General features: G+C 42.1%; 1 protein-coding gene across 1 annotated transcript in view; it reads left to right on the forward strand.

Moving 5' to 3' along the window:
* Positions 1-5082: 5082 nt before the first annotated feature.
* Positions 5083-14625, forward strand: part of LOC115102554 (low-density lipoprotein receptor-related protein 1-like) — a 140837-nt gene continuing 131294 nt past the window's right edge. The window contains exon 1 of the mRNA XM_065005503.1: positions 5083-5696. Within this exon, the coding sequence (XP_064861575.1) occupies positions 5540-5696 (157 nt within the window). The 5' untranslated portion in view covers positions 5083-5539. The remainder of the gene's footprint in view (positions 5697-14625) is intronic.

Raw genomic sequence — 14625 nt, forward strand, 5'->3', positions numbered from 1 at the left:
TATTCCCTACATAGTGCACTACCTTTGACGAAACGAGTACACTATATAGGGAATAGCGTGCCATTTGGGACATAGAGATTCTCTCAGAGGGGGGATCTAGACAGGATCTCTGTTTGGATTCTGACTTCCCCTCTCGCTCCAGGCCTTGGAAACCAGGCCAAATCCCTGTATGTTTTCTAAGGCCATGATAATGGATTATGAATGGCCCGAACTTTGCTACATCCACATGTCTTGACACACCATCTACGTGCTTTCGATTGGAATCCACTGCCCGGGACAGTCATCCTCACTACACAGTATACTGTGTAGGAAGTTGGAGCAGTTATCATTTTATTTTCAACTCAGTCACTCAGATTGTTGGAGTATCAGTCTTCAAAGTAGACTGAGAGAGAGACTGGAAGAGAGAGACTGAAAGCGAGAGATAGAGTTCAGTAATGACTACAGGCACAGTATGGTGGGCCCCACTAAACTCAGCAATCTTGTTCTGTTATGGCTAGTTATCTTAGCCAGCTTCAGATCTCTTACTCTCTCTCTGAGGGGGACATATACATTGTCATTGGCTCACTACACCAGATGGAAACCAACTTCCTCTATTGCCTCAAGCCTTGTCTGCTCCCCAACTGGCATCCTCTTCCCTGTGTAGTGCACTGCTTTTGACCAGGGCCCATGGGGAGTGCACTATACCGAGAATGGATTGCCATTTCAAATAAAAGTCGATTGGTCTCATACACAGTTCAGCAAATGTTATTGCGGGTGCAGCGAAATGCTTGCGTTATTAGCTCCTAACAGTGCAGCAAAAATGTCAACCAAGTACACCAACAATAACAATAATAATAAAAACAAGACAACCACGAATGTCAGAATGAATTCAGTTGACAATCCAAATAACAAATTCAATACAGTTGAAGTCGGAAGTTTACATACAATTAGGTTGGAGTCATTAAAACTTGTTTTTCAACCACTCCACAAATGTCTTGTTGGCAAGTTGGTTAGGACATCGACTTTGTGCATGACACAAGTCATTTTTCCAACAATTGTTTACAGACAGATTATTTCACTTATAACTCACTGTATCACAATTCCAGTGGGTCTGAAGTTTACATACACTAAGTTGATTGTGCCTTTAAAAAGCTTGGAAAATTCCAGAAAATTATGTCATGGCTTCAGACCTCCACAAGTCTGGTTCTTCCTTGGGAGCAATTTTCAAACGCCTGAAGGAACCACGTTCATCTGTACAAACAATAGTATGCAAGTATAAACACCATGTATGACCACGCAGCCGTCATACCGCTCAGGAAGGAGACGCGTTCTGTCTCCTAGAGATGAACGTACTTTAGTGCGAAAAGTGCAAATCAATCCCAGAAAAACAGCAAAGGACCTTGTGAAGATGCTGGAGGGAACAGGTACAAAAGTATCTATGTCCACAGTAAAACGAGTCCTATATTGACATAACCTGAAAGGCCGCTCAGCAAGGAAGAAGCCACTGCTCCAAAACCACCATAAAAAAGCCAGACTACGGTTTGCAACTGCACATGTGGACAAAGATCTTTTTGGAGAAATGTCCTCTGGTCTGATGAAACAAAAATAGAAGTGTTTGGCCATAATGACCATCGTTATGTTTGGAGGAAAAAGGGGGATGCTTGCAAGGTGAAGAACACCATCCCAACCGTGAAGCGCGGGGGGTGGCAGCATCATGTTGTGGGGGTGCTTTGCTGCAGGAGGGACTGGTGCACTTCACAAAATTGATGGCATCATGAGGGAGGAAAATGATGCGGTTATATTGAAGCAACATCTCAAGACATTAGTCACAGGAAGTTAAAGCTTGGTCGCAAATGGGTCTTCCTAATGGAGAATGACCCCAAGCATACTTCCAAAGTTGTGACAAAATGGCTTAAGGACAACAAAGTCAAGGTATTGGAGTGGCCATCACAAAGCCCTGACCTCAATCCTATAGATTATTTGTGGGCAGAACTGAAAAAGCGTGTGTACAAGCAAGGAGGCCTACAAACCTGACTCAGATACACCAGCTCTGCCAGGAGGAATGGGCCAAAATTCACCCAATTTTTTGTGGGAAAGGTTGTGGAAGGCTACCCGAAACGTTTGGCCTAAGTTAAACAATTTAAAGGCAATGCTACCAAATACTAATTGAGTGTATGTAAACTTCTGACCCACTGGGAATGTGATGAAAGAAATAAAAGCTGTAACAAATAATTATTCTGACATTTCACATTCTTAAAATAAAGTGGTGATCCTAACTGACCTAAGACAGGGAATTTTTACTTCGACTAAATGTCAGGAATTGTGAAAAACTGAGGTTAAATGTAGTTGGCTAAGGTGTATGTAAACTTCCGACTTCAACTGTATACGCCAAAATATACACTATATATACAAAAGTATGTGGACACCCTTCAAATGAATGGATTCGGCTATTTCAGTCACACCCATTGCTGACAGGTGTATAGAATCTAGTACACAGCCATGCAATCTCCATAGACAAACATTGACAGTAGAATGGCCCGTACTGAAGAGCTCAGTGACTTTCACCGTGTCACCGTCATAGGATGCCACCTATCCAACAAGTCAGTTCGTCAAATTTCTGCCCTGCTAGAGCTGCCCCGGTCAACTGTATGTGCTGTTATTGTGAAGTAGAAACGTCTTTGAGCAACAACGGCTCAGCCACAAAGTGGTAGGCCACACAAGCTTACAGAACAGGACCACCGAGTGCTGATGCGTGTAAAAAATCATCTGTCCTCGGTTGCAACACTCACTACCGAGTTCCAATCTGCCTCTGGAAGCAACGTCAGCACAATAACTGTTTGTCGGGAGCTTCATGAAATGGGTTTCCATGGCTGAGCAGCAGCACACAAGCCTCCATAGGTTGTAGAAGCGTTGTTGGGGTTTCTTCCCCATGGTGTCGGTGTGGTGGGACCATTTCAGGTCCTCAGTGAAGGACCTTGAAGCGTTTGGTACACATCCTTGGAAACCAGAATACAACTCTGCTGCTTTGGGAAGGAAATGTCGATTTTCTTTTTTATAAAGCACTGTGAAGTCAGCTGACATTCATAGATGGATGGGAATCCATGTATCAGAAATGATTTGACCATGATGTCAGATTTTATGTCTGAGTCCAGAGTAAATTTTCGAAGAGTACTGTAGTTTTGGTTATGTTTCATGAACTTTGGTGCTTTTGTCTGAAATCAGTGCAAATGTTTGGGTATTAAAGTTATTGTTCAGCACGTTACACTATTGAGATGAACAGATGGTGCTCACTCTAAATGATCTGCTATGTCCTTCATCTACCACCAGAGGGGGTTCTCTCCTGAGAAATGCACTTGGAGTGGGTCCGAGTCAGAAATGTTCTCTTGAGTTGGATGTCATAGAATAGAAAATTCAACGAACTGTTTAGAAGATAGAACATCCTTCCACTCGCCAACCCCTGGCCTGGATGCATCTCATCTTTCAGTATGGTAACATAGTAGCCTAAGGTTACGATTCTGGAGAGTTCTACCATGCACAATTATCAGAGATGGTGTATAACATAACCTTTAGAGCAGCTGTGTGTCAGTGGTGGGAAAAGTACATTTTCCCTGACACCCAAAAGTACTTGTTACATTTCGAATGCTCAGGCAGGACAGCAATATGGTCTAATACACACACCTATCAATATAACATGTCATATAACATGTCAATATAACATGTCATATAACATGTCAATATAACATGTCATATAACATGTCATATATAACATGTATAACATCATATAACATGTCATATAACATGTCAATATAACATGTATAACATGTCAATATGACATGTCATATAACATGTCAATATAACATGTCATATAACATGTCAATATAACATGCCATATAACATGTCAATATAACATGTCATATAACATGTCAATATAACATGTCAATATAACATGTATAACATGTCATATAACATGTCAATATAACATGTCATATAACATGTATAACATGTTAATATAACATGTCAATATAACATGTATAACATGTCAATATAACATGTCATATAACATGTCAATATAACATGCCATATAACATGTCAATATAACATGTATAACATGTCAATATAACATGTCATATAACATGTCAATATAACATGTATAACATGCCGCACAAATTTGTTTTACATCCCTGTTAGTCAGCATTTCTCCTTTTCCAAGATCATCCATCCACCTGACAGGTGTGGTATATCTAGAAGCTGATTAAAAAGCATGATCATTACACAGGTGCACCTTGTACTGGGGACAATAAAAGGACACTAAAATGTGCAGTTTCGTCACACAACACAATGCAACAGATGTCTCAAATTTGAGGGAGCGTGCAATTGGCATGATGATTGCAGAAATGTCCACCAGACCTGTTGCCGAAGCCAATGCCTACTTCTGTCTGTAATAAAGCCCTTTTATGGGGAAAAACTCATTCTGATTGGCTGGGTCTGGCTCCCCAGGCCCACCCACGGCTGTGCCCCTGCCCAGTCATGTGAAATCCATAGATTAGGGCCTATTGGATTTATTTCAATTGACTGATTTACTTATAAAAACTGTAACTGCTTTTACATTTTTGTTTCATATATTTTATTTAGGAATATAGAGTAGAAGTTGCGAAAAATATAAATAGTAAAGTACAAATACCCCCCAAAACTACTTAAGTAGCCTAGTACTTCAAAGTATTTCTACTTAGTTACTTCACACGTGCAAAAAGCTCAGGGGAACACTTTTACAATGTTGCAAGACCCAGGTGGCATTCTTCAATTTTGTATTTTATATGTTTTAAAATATTTCTGACCTGTTACTAAAGTAATAGATAGATACATTTGAAAGTGTCCACTTGTTTGCAAGTTGATGCCTATTATTATTTTATGTGTATCAAATGAAAACCGCAGAGCACAACTATTCATGCGCCAACATGGCTGGTGTAGGGTCGCCAGCTTCATGCTTTGAAAAGCGTTGAAATTCGGGAGAAAACCTTTGTTCAGCGGGAGCTTGCTTCGTAGTTTTCGTGATTTCCAAATTAATTTAATTGGTGATGTCATCTGGTTCGAGAGGGCTGTGTGTGTTGGTGCTTCAGAGTCACCATCCAGTCAACGTGTTGTAACCACCAGCAACACAGGCAGTGGAGCTCCCAAATAAAAAGGCGCTTTTAGTTTTTGGTTCATGGCATGGGATATTTTCAACAATGCTGCAGTGACGGAGATCTGAGGACCTTGAGAACTAGTTGGACGTTTTCTAAAGGAATGTTGAAGCCACATTGTGTTCACAATATATTTTAATTTGAGAAATAGTGTGTGGGTTTATATGGATTATGCATGCTGAAATGTATATATAAGAAATATACATGACTGCATGAGCACAACCCTTAGCTTCAACTAGGCTGTAACAAGCCTCCCCCCCCCCCCTGTTTCTGCAGTTTTATCCATACCGCTGACTGTGAAGCTACCTTTGCTATTCGTAGTACGTGGTTGCAGGGCGTAAAGAGAACGGACAATCGCACCGGACCGTTCCGGGGTTCGGATGAGGTGTTTGAATAGATTCTTTGATTTTAGAATTCCATCGACCTTTCTATCCATTATTTTCTACAGAAGTGATGCAAATGTGTTAGCAATGAGGTTGTTCTTCGTGGGATTTCTACTCGGTTTGGAGATCCTGTCTCCTACAGGAGCTATTGATGGTAAGTGACATTCTAGTGTTCTAGCCTATGGCTTTGTGAAACTGCATGTCCACTTAGCAACATAGGGCCTATACAGTGTAGGCCTATTCACCACACGGTAGGCTAGCCTATTTGCCTTCATAACACCAATAGGTTTCAGACTCGATGTGATCGATATGAGCCATGGGCTTTTCCTTCTAGCTAAGCTAATCAACCTAGGAGGTGCCATGTTTGTGTGACAGCCTAAAGGCGAACTAGCTTGCCCACCTTTTGGCAATTGCTCATTTCATAACCACCTGCTGTAGCCTAGCATACATGCTTCTTTTAGGGTGTTGTTGACATGACAAAGACAACTGCTCGTCCACAGATGTTGAGTTTCATATGGCTTCATTTTTTTGGCTTTAATCAGCGGGGATTCAAAGCGGTGCATGGCTACATTGACTTCAGTGTTGTGCTGCCCGCTACTCTGTTTTACTCCCATTCCCAGATGTAGCCCCACAAATGTTTCAGAATTAATATGCCCTTTGTTCATGTTCTGTTGTTGTCATGCTCATGAAGAAGGTGGTCGTTCAATGTTGTAAGGTCATTCAGCAGGTAGAACAAGGCTATGGTATCTCAGCACATCAGTGAAAGGCCTGCTTTCCCCCAGTTCTAGGTAGGCTAGACCGACACAGCAGCACACTACCTTGATTCGATAAGTAGGCTATACGGACCCAATCAACATGCCTCTGCTTTTCACCGATTTCTCCGCTGTGGAATCCTCCAACATTTGTATCATTTGCAGGTTCTAAACGGTAGCCTTCTATGTGTGAATCCTTTATGGTTCAGAATCGATGGCTGTTGGTCTGGTTGCAACCTGCTCTCAGAGCATTTCGTATTATTCTCTACATAAATCCGATATACACATTTATTAAGATATGTATTCATTTGTGGATCATCCATTTCGTGTGATGTTACGCAATTTGTATGGTATGTTATGAATGTGCAATTCATGCATTGTTACAAATTTGTAAAACCTACAATATGTTACAAATTCTCAAAACTTATGTTACGAATTCCAATTGGTTGTGATTAATGTTACCTAGGTGGCTAAATCTAACATTAGCTAGTTAAAGTTAGCTAGGTTAAGGTTAGAAGTTAGGTTAACATTAGGGGAAGGGTTAGCTAAGTAGTTGCAGAGTAGCTAAAAAGTAGTAAGTAGTTGAAAAGTTGTCCGTGATGAGATTTGAACACACGACCGTTATACACCCACGATCCACCCCAACCAACCACCTTCCTTTCGTTTTTGCCTAAATATCTTTTCACAATTGAGTTCCAAATAGCTCTAACGTTGCCCCAGCGTGATTTTAAAAATAAATACATAATTGAGCCTGTGAGGTCACAGTGCACTCAACTGTTCCGATGTAATTGTTGTGCAACAGGACAGTTAACCCAAGTTTTATTTGAGGCATGTTCCGCCTCCTCATTCATTTACATAGAAGTAGCCCATTTCACTGTAGCAGACAATTTATATTTGAGGCTTTACTGAGTTGGACAAACTTCTCTCTTCAACGAGAGCCCAAACACTTCCCCAGATCAAGTATGCAGACATTGGCCCAGTCTTGTAGAAACCTTTCCCCCTGGCACATGTTCTGTCTGGCACTCGCATTGCTTTCATTGTTGTTTCGCCTACAAACAATAACTTTCTTTGAACATGTGTGCATTCCTATCAAAGTAAGTGCCTTTTATTTTCTGTTCTTATGACAAAATGAGGTGAACGGATGGTTCACTCATCTTTCTTGTAGATTTCCGGGAAGGGAACGATGGTAGGTTACACAATCCCTTTAACATGCTTACTACAAACAGACCAAACTCATCTTGTCTCCTTATCTTTGGTTGACACGAAAAAACAAACATGGCAGTGCGCACAAACTACGCATCGTCGAAGTACTTCTGACTTTTAGAAAGTGTTTTACAAAACTATTTCGATCAATGGTGAGCTAGAGTTGGCTAAATATGACCACTTGTGTTATGTCAATATTTCCTCAGTTAGCGCGTGCACTAATGTAGCCCACATTTTTCGGATTTGGATGATTGTGCTATGCTGTCGCTACTTCTGTGAATGTCTGAACATTGCATCTAAAAAAATTAACGGGTCACATTCAGGACGTAACATTGTAAGATCTGTGTTTGTGCAAAATGTTTCTGTGAAAAAAAAGTGTGGCCAGCTCAAACGCTGACTGTTGCATCAATCGAAACTGGACGTTCTAAATAAGCGTTCTAATCACACCGGTTTGAGCGTAGAGCTGCAGGGACCACTGTAAAATGAACACACCTGTGTGTTGGTATGTGTCAAAGGGTTCACTTCTATCTTATGTAACCGTACCAAACGTAACATCATACACATTTTAGTGTCCCAGATTTACATTTACTACGTTACGTCTACTCTGAGACCAGGCTGCTGTAAACTAAGGATTTTAGCAGTGACCAGGCTACACCTTAGAAGGTATAGTTCAAACAGAATCACTGTGTTGATATATACATTTTCATGTTTGTTTTGAGCTGCAAGCAGTAAAAACAACTGTGTTTGGTTTTTCGGTTGTGATCTTTATACCTAGGTAGGCTGTTGTCGTGACTTGTCCCGACATGCAGCGAATTTTATGTCTGGGGGGGGGGGGGGGACTACATGAATCACAACAGATACTAAAATTGATGACAGTCAGGTAGCCTATAGAGAACTGAATTAAATAATGTTGCAATGTATTGCCATCCTAAAATTCTCATGTGCTTCTCAGGGCTGCGTTGGACTCTTCGCTAGTTTGAGAATAATGACTGGCTACAGTGCGTCCTTGCAACAATGATTCTGTCTGTGGCCATGCACTTTCAGAGCTAGAACATTGTAGCCAATGATTTGTAACATCTGGCAATGTCTTGGCAATACAAAGTGTCAAGTAGACCATAATTTGTAGTGTCACTGGCATGGTTAACTTGAATGAAATGGAATGAACCCACTATACACGGACTGACGCCAATGTCTTTTTTTGGTCCTGTCTGGGCTGGCCATTTTTTTTTTGGTGTGGTATGGACCGGCCTTGATTTCAATGTCCACGGACGTTGATTTTGGGTCTGGACTGGAATAGGGATGTGCATGGTTATGAATATCTGAACAGATGTTATTATTCGAACACCGAGTATTGTGTGTGAGTATTCCCTTTTTTTTGTGTGTGTGTAAAACATAGGCCTATTTTTGACACTGAAATGGCTTTTTCTAAATTTAAATAAAAATATCCATGCGACATTGCTACGTACAAGGATACACCATGACATTTGAAATGATTCATTTAATAAAACAACAAACTTTTCAATGTAGTTTTTATGACATGCGGGGATGATGTAATTTAAAAGCTAGCGAAATGAGAAGAAGTGACAACAGGCAACCAACAGGTAGACTTTTTTGTTTGTTTTACATCCACATGGTCAAAGGTATGTGGACACCCGTTCAAATGAGTGGATTTGGCCATTTCAGCCACACCCATTGCTGACGGGTGTATAAAATCGAGCACACGGCCATGCAATCTCCATAGACAAACATTGGCAGTAGAATGGCCCATACTGAAGAGCTCAGTGACTTTCAACGTGGCACTGTCATAGGATGCCACCTTTCCAACAAGCCAGTTTGTCAAATGTCTGCCCTGCTAGAGCTGCCCCGGTCATCTGTAAGCGCTGTCATTGTGAAGTGGTAATGTTTAGGAGCCACAACTGCTCCACCGCGACGTAGTTAGACACACAAGCTGACTGAACGGGACCACCGAATGCTGAAATGTTCCATACGCACACAATTGGTTTAAATCCCTGTTAGTGATTGTCTCCTTTGCTAAGGTAATCCATCCACCTGACAGGTGTGACATATCAAGATGCTGATTAAATAGCATGATCATTACACAGGTGGACCTCGTGCTGGTGACAATAAAAGGACATTCTAAAATGTGCAGTTTTGTCACACAACACAATGCCACAGATGTCTCAAGTGTTGAGGGAGCGTGCAATTGGCATGATGACTGCAGGAATGTCCACCAGAGCTGTTGCCAGTGAATTTTGTTAATTTCTCCACCATAAACCGCCTCCAATGTATTTTTTAGAGAATTAGGCAGTACGTCCAACTGGCTTCACAACAGCAGACCACGTGTATGGTGATGTGTATATGCACGAAAAAGAATGAGCATTAAAATGGGCAAAAAAAGCTTTTCTGGAGCAAGAATTTTGCTAGGACTGTCTGTGTGGTCTGAGTGGGTAGGGTAAAACTGAAATCTATCTGTTATTTGCAGAGCGGTTTCAAACTCACTTTATTGGTCAATTAACCAATTTACTGCATGGAGATGTCACCATGGAAAGATTAAACTCCCGCCCATGCAAACCTGCTGATTAGAAGGTCCTGTGTAGATAGTGTTGTCAACCAGCAAATATAAGGAAATGACACTGATCAAATTATTTCACACTTCTACAGTGTTACAATGTTGTACAATATAAAATACAGGCAAAACTGAATTTTGACTACACTGGACCTTTAAAGAATGAACATTCCAGAAACATTTCGGCCCAGATCTAACAATAAAGGGGCAATAAGGGGGCTCCTTATTTATTTTATTTTTGACATGTCCTGGGATACGGACCATTTTTGAGGTTGTTAAAGAACCCCGTGTGAGCGAGCATAGATAGGTCTACTCTCCCGGGTCTTAGCCTCCCACCTCCCAAGCTCTGGGAAACATCTGGACAGAGTGAGACCAGTAATCCACAGTGTATGGGATGTGACTATGGGGGGGAGGAGCTGACTCCTCACTCACACAGAGGATAAAAACAAAACAAACGTTACCAGCAGGAATCAAACCAGCTGAAGTATAGACCCTCCTCCCCATGACATCTGAGTAACATTTTGTTTCCTTTGTTTCCCAACCTTTCTGACTCAATCACCAGTGATGGGAAACATTGGACAGAGCAGTACAGTACAGAATGGGTAACATGTACAGTTTGACCAGTGTTAAGAAACAGTGGACAGAGCAGTACAGTACAGAATGGGTAACACTATGTACAGTATGACCAGTGTTGAGAAACAGTGGACCGTAAAAGGTACAGGAACCTGATCTCGTGCTGTTAGCACAAAGAACCATGTCACAGATGTCCAGATGCAAGACCAGGGTAGGGAAGGGATAAGTGAGTGTGTGTTTGACTGGATGCTGCTATGTTAGAGGCCAGGGAAGAGGAGGGAGGGGATGTGTGTGTGTGTGTGTGTGTGTGTGTGTGTGTGTGTGTGTGTGTGTGTGTGTGTGTGTGTGTGTGTGTGTGTGTGTGTGTGTGTGAGTGATGCTGCTATGCTAGAGGGCAGGGGTCAGCCACTTGAGCTGAAACATGTGGATTCATCAGCATCACCACTGGGCTCCGCTGGCTGTCCCCAGCATGATTTAGGGGTTGAGGGGATTGGACAGGCCAAGTTCAGAGGGCAAGGCCATCCCCTGCTCTGTTCTGTTCCAGGACTGTCCTTTCCTAGCTCGATAGTTTATTTATCCTTAGCTGCACATTTTAAACGGCTGTCTGGATCGTATATCAGCTTTGTTGATCTTTGAGTCAGGATCCTCTAAAAGATGCCAAACCAGAAATGTGGGGTGACCTGGTGATCACATGCATGTGAATGCTGTAAAAGTAGCAAATGCAATACCTTTACAATGCATTAACTAAAATGTAATTAAGGGTTAAGATGGTGTGCAGTGTAATGTTCTCATCAGCAAGGATCTGGATCAGTTTACCACCACTCTGCTTAGAAGTGATTTAATAACACAGAGCAACTGACCCTCAAATGACTCGTGTTACAGGAATAGATACACATGATGCCTCTGCCTCCTACAAATACAGGTTCAGGATCATTTTAACCCCACTCGATGAACGGCATGACTTGTGACTAAGTGTACAAAACATTGAGAACACCTTCCTGATATTGAATTATACCCCCTTTTGCCCTCAGAAAAGCCTCGATTCATCGGGGCATGGACTCTACAAGGTGTCGAAAGCGTTCCCCAGGGATGCTGGCCCATGTTGACTCAATAATGCTTCCCACAGTTGTCTCAAGTTGGCTGGATGTCCTTGGGGTGGTGGACCATCCTTGATACACAAGGGAAACAGTTGAATGTGAAAAACCCAGCAGCATTGCAGTTCTTGACACACTCAAACCGGTGTGCCTGGCACCTACTATCAAACCCTGTGCAAAGGCACTTAAATCCTTTGTCTTGCCCATTCACCCGCTGAATGGCACACACACACAATCCATGTCTCAATTGTTTCAAGGCCCCAATAAAATCCATCTTTGAACGGACTCATTCCCTTCATCTACACTGATTTTGAAGTGGATTTAACAAGGGATATCAATAAGGGATCATAGCTTTCACCTGGATTCACCTAGTCAGTCATGGAAATGTTTTGTACACTCAGTGTATGTTACTGTAAGAGATACTCTGGAGGCTCCTTTGTAAATAAAACTATCCAAAATATATTCACGTCACCCAATTTATTGATTAAAACAGACTGTTTAGCAATGAAGGTCTACAGAAGCCTCAGCAGCACTCTGTAGCGTAGCACCATGGTGTAGCCGGAGGACAGCTAGCTTCCGTTTTCCTCTGGGTACGTTGACGTCAATACAAAACCTAGGAGGCTCATGGTTCTCACCCCCTTCCATAGACTTACACATGAATTATCACAACTTCCCGTAGGATGTCCTCCAACTTATCAGAGCTCTTGCAGCATGAACTGACATGTCCACCCAATCAAAAGATCAGAGAATTAATCTAGTACTGAAATCATAAGCTTCAGCCAGCTAGCACTGCAGTGTATGAAATGTGGTGAGCAATTGACTCAGAGAGGCAATAGTTGAACAGGTTAGAACAAATACATTTCTTCCAAAATGAAGGAGAAGCAAGATATTTTTATTTTTTACTCTCAGTTCCACTTACTTAGCTAGCAAATGGAACTAACTAGTTTAGCCTACTCAAACACCCTGCTCAAACAGAGCGATGCTATGTTAGCTAGCTGGTTATGGCTATCCAACACACTACTGGAACTCTTCCTCGTCAAGGTAAGCTTTTGGTTTAACAAATGTATTGCCACTGGGGCTCACTGGTGTAAGTGCGGAACTGCTTACTAGACCATACACTGCAATGCTACTGCTTCATTGTACCGTGTTTACTAATGCGTTAGTTCTATTAGCTATGTTGACTATGAAGTTACTTTAGCTAATATGGTGACAACGATGTAGGCTGTGTGTAGCGGTTATATGGTTTGACTTGGTCACATACAGCTGATGTGTTGTCCATTTGAAGTCCACAAGTGAGGGGAAAAGGTGAGGAGGGGAGAGCATATGTGAGAAGGAATACGACGTGGCTGCTATGAAAGTGAACTTTGTTTACGCGTGATCAGTGGTGTATTCATTCCGCTGATTCTGTTGATGGAAGCAAACTGAACGAAACCGGGATAAACATACCTGAATTTGTTCAATAGAAACTCTCGTTTACAACTGTTGGACTAATGATTACACCCTAGATCGTCTAGTTGCAGTCGAGTGTGCAAAGCGGTATTGAATGTGTCACTGTCTGTCACCTCAAATTGTTCTCTCGACCTGTGTGCGCCTACGTTGTAGCAACCTCATGGTTGTTATAGGGAAAATTTGAGTATCATGTAGTAGCCTAAACCTATCGACATTACATTGAACTGGGTGAATGGAATATGAATGACAGTAAGAGAGGGTGAATTCCAGAACCTGGGGCCTGGTTCTAACCCTAATATGCTGACCACATCGGTCGCGGTGCGTGCGCGAGCGTTGCAAAAATAACTGGGCGTGGCATAACCGTCGGAACACTCAGAGCCTCCACTGGAAACATCTGCCAGGAACATTCTAGAACATCCTGGCCTAACATAGCTGAAGCTTTTAGGTAGTCCGCTATAGCACACTCTCAGGTGGCACACCAAATTCTATCATTTTATTTTTTGTTCTGTAATGAGATTTGTGAAAAAGCCATGTATCTTAGTTATGTAAAAGGGGGTGGGAAATGGAGCAGTGTCTTTTGGAATTAAGATGCAAACAGGTCTCCCATGTTTTCACAAGGCAGCAGTTTAGCCTTTGAATAGACTGTAGTAAGTGCAGGGTTATGGTGGTGGGTGTCTACTAATACTTCCTAGCGGGAGACAATGCAGGTTTAACCTAAACCGAAATAACAATGTGGCGATAGTGGGAGCCGTGACAATAACTGTATAAAATCCATTTTTCTTTCCTCCCTCTTCCTGTAAAGCATCGTAGATTTAGCCCGAGCACAGACTGGAGGCTAGAGGCAGGGTACGTCCCAAATGGCATCCTACTCCCTATATATGACCAGGCCCCATAGGGAAATAGGGTGCCATTAGAGACGCATGCACAGATTAGCATGAATGGTTCAGTGTGGTTTTCTCCCTGTACGAAGGCGTGAGGCTCGCTAGATGAAAGAGTGTTTGTTGATGGTGAATAGCAGGGGTGTGTTGTAATTGGTGTTTTCTGCATTTAGCTCCCATAAGACCCTGAAAGGAGCAGATTGGTTTATTGAACATAATGGGGGGGGGGGGCGTGGGTGTTGATGTGGAAGGGAGAACAAGGATGATGCCTTGGATTTCTCTTTAGGTTATAGAAACGATAGGCCCTTTCACACGGCATTGTTCTTAGCCCAAGGCTATGACTGACATTGGGCTAGCTTAGCCTGTGTTCACACAACCAGAGCTACCTGAAACCAAATGTCACGTTTTATGGAGTAGAATATTCAAATTAGGTAACAGTGTAATAACTCTGTGATTGGCTAGCCCCGAAAAGTCGGTGCTAACCCACTTTAGAATGTGCAGGTGTAAACACTCGCTTAGTCCCAGGTTTAAAGATCCCTTAATCCAATGCTTATGTCTTTTCCATGCT

Source organism: Oncorhynchus nerka, linkage group LG20 (genome assembly GCF_034236695.1).
Source record: "Oncorhynchus nerka isolate Pitt River linkage group LG20, Oner_Uvic_2.0, whole genome shotgun sequence".
NCBI classification, from domain to species: domain Eukaryota; kingdom Metazoa; phylum Chordata; class Actinopteri; order Salmoniformes; family Salmonidae; genus Oncorhynchus; species Oncorhynchus nerka.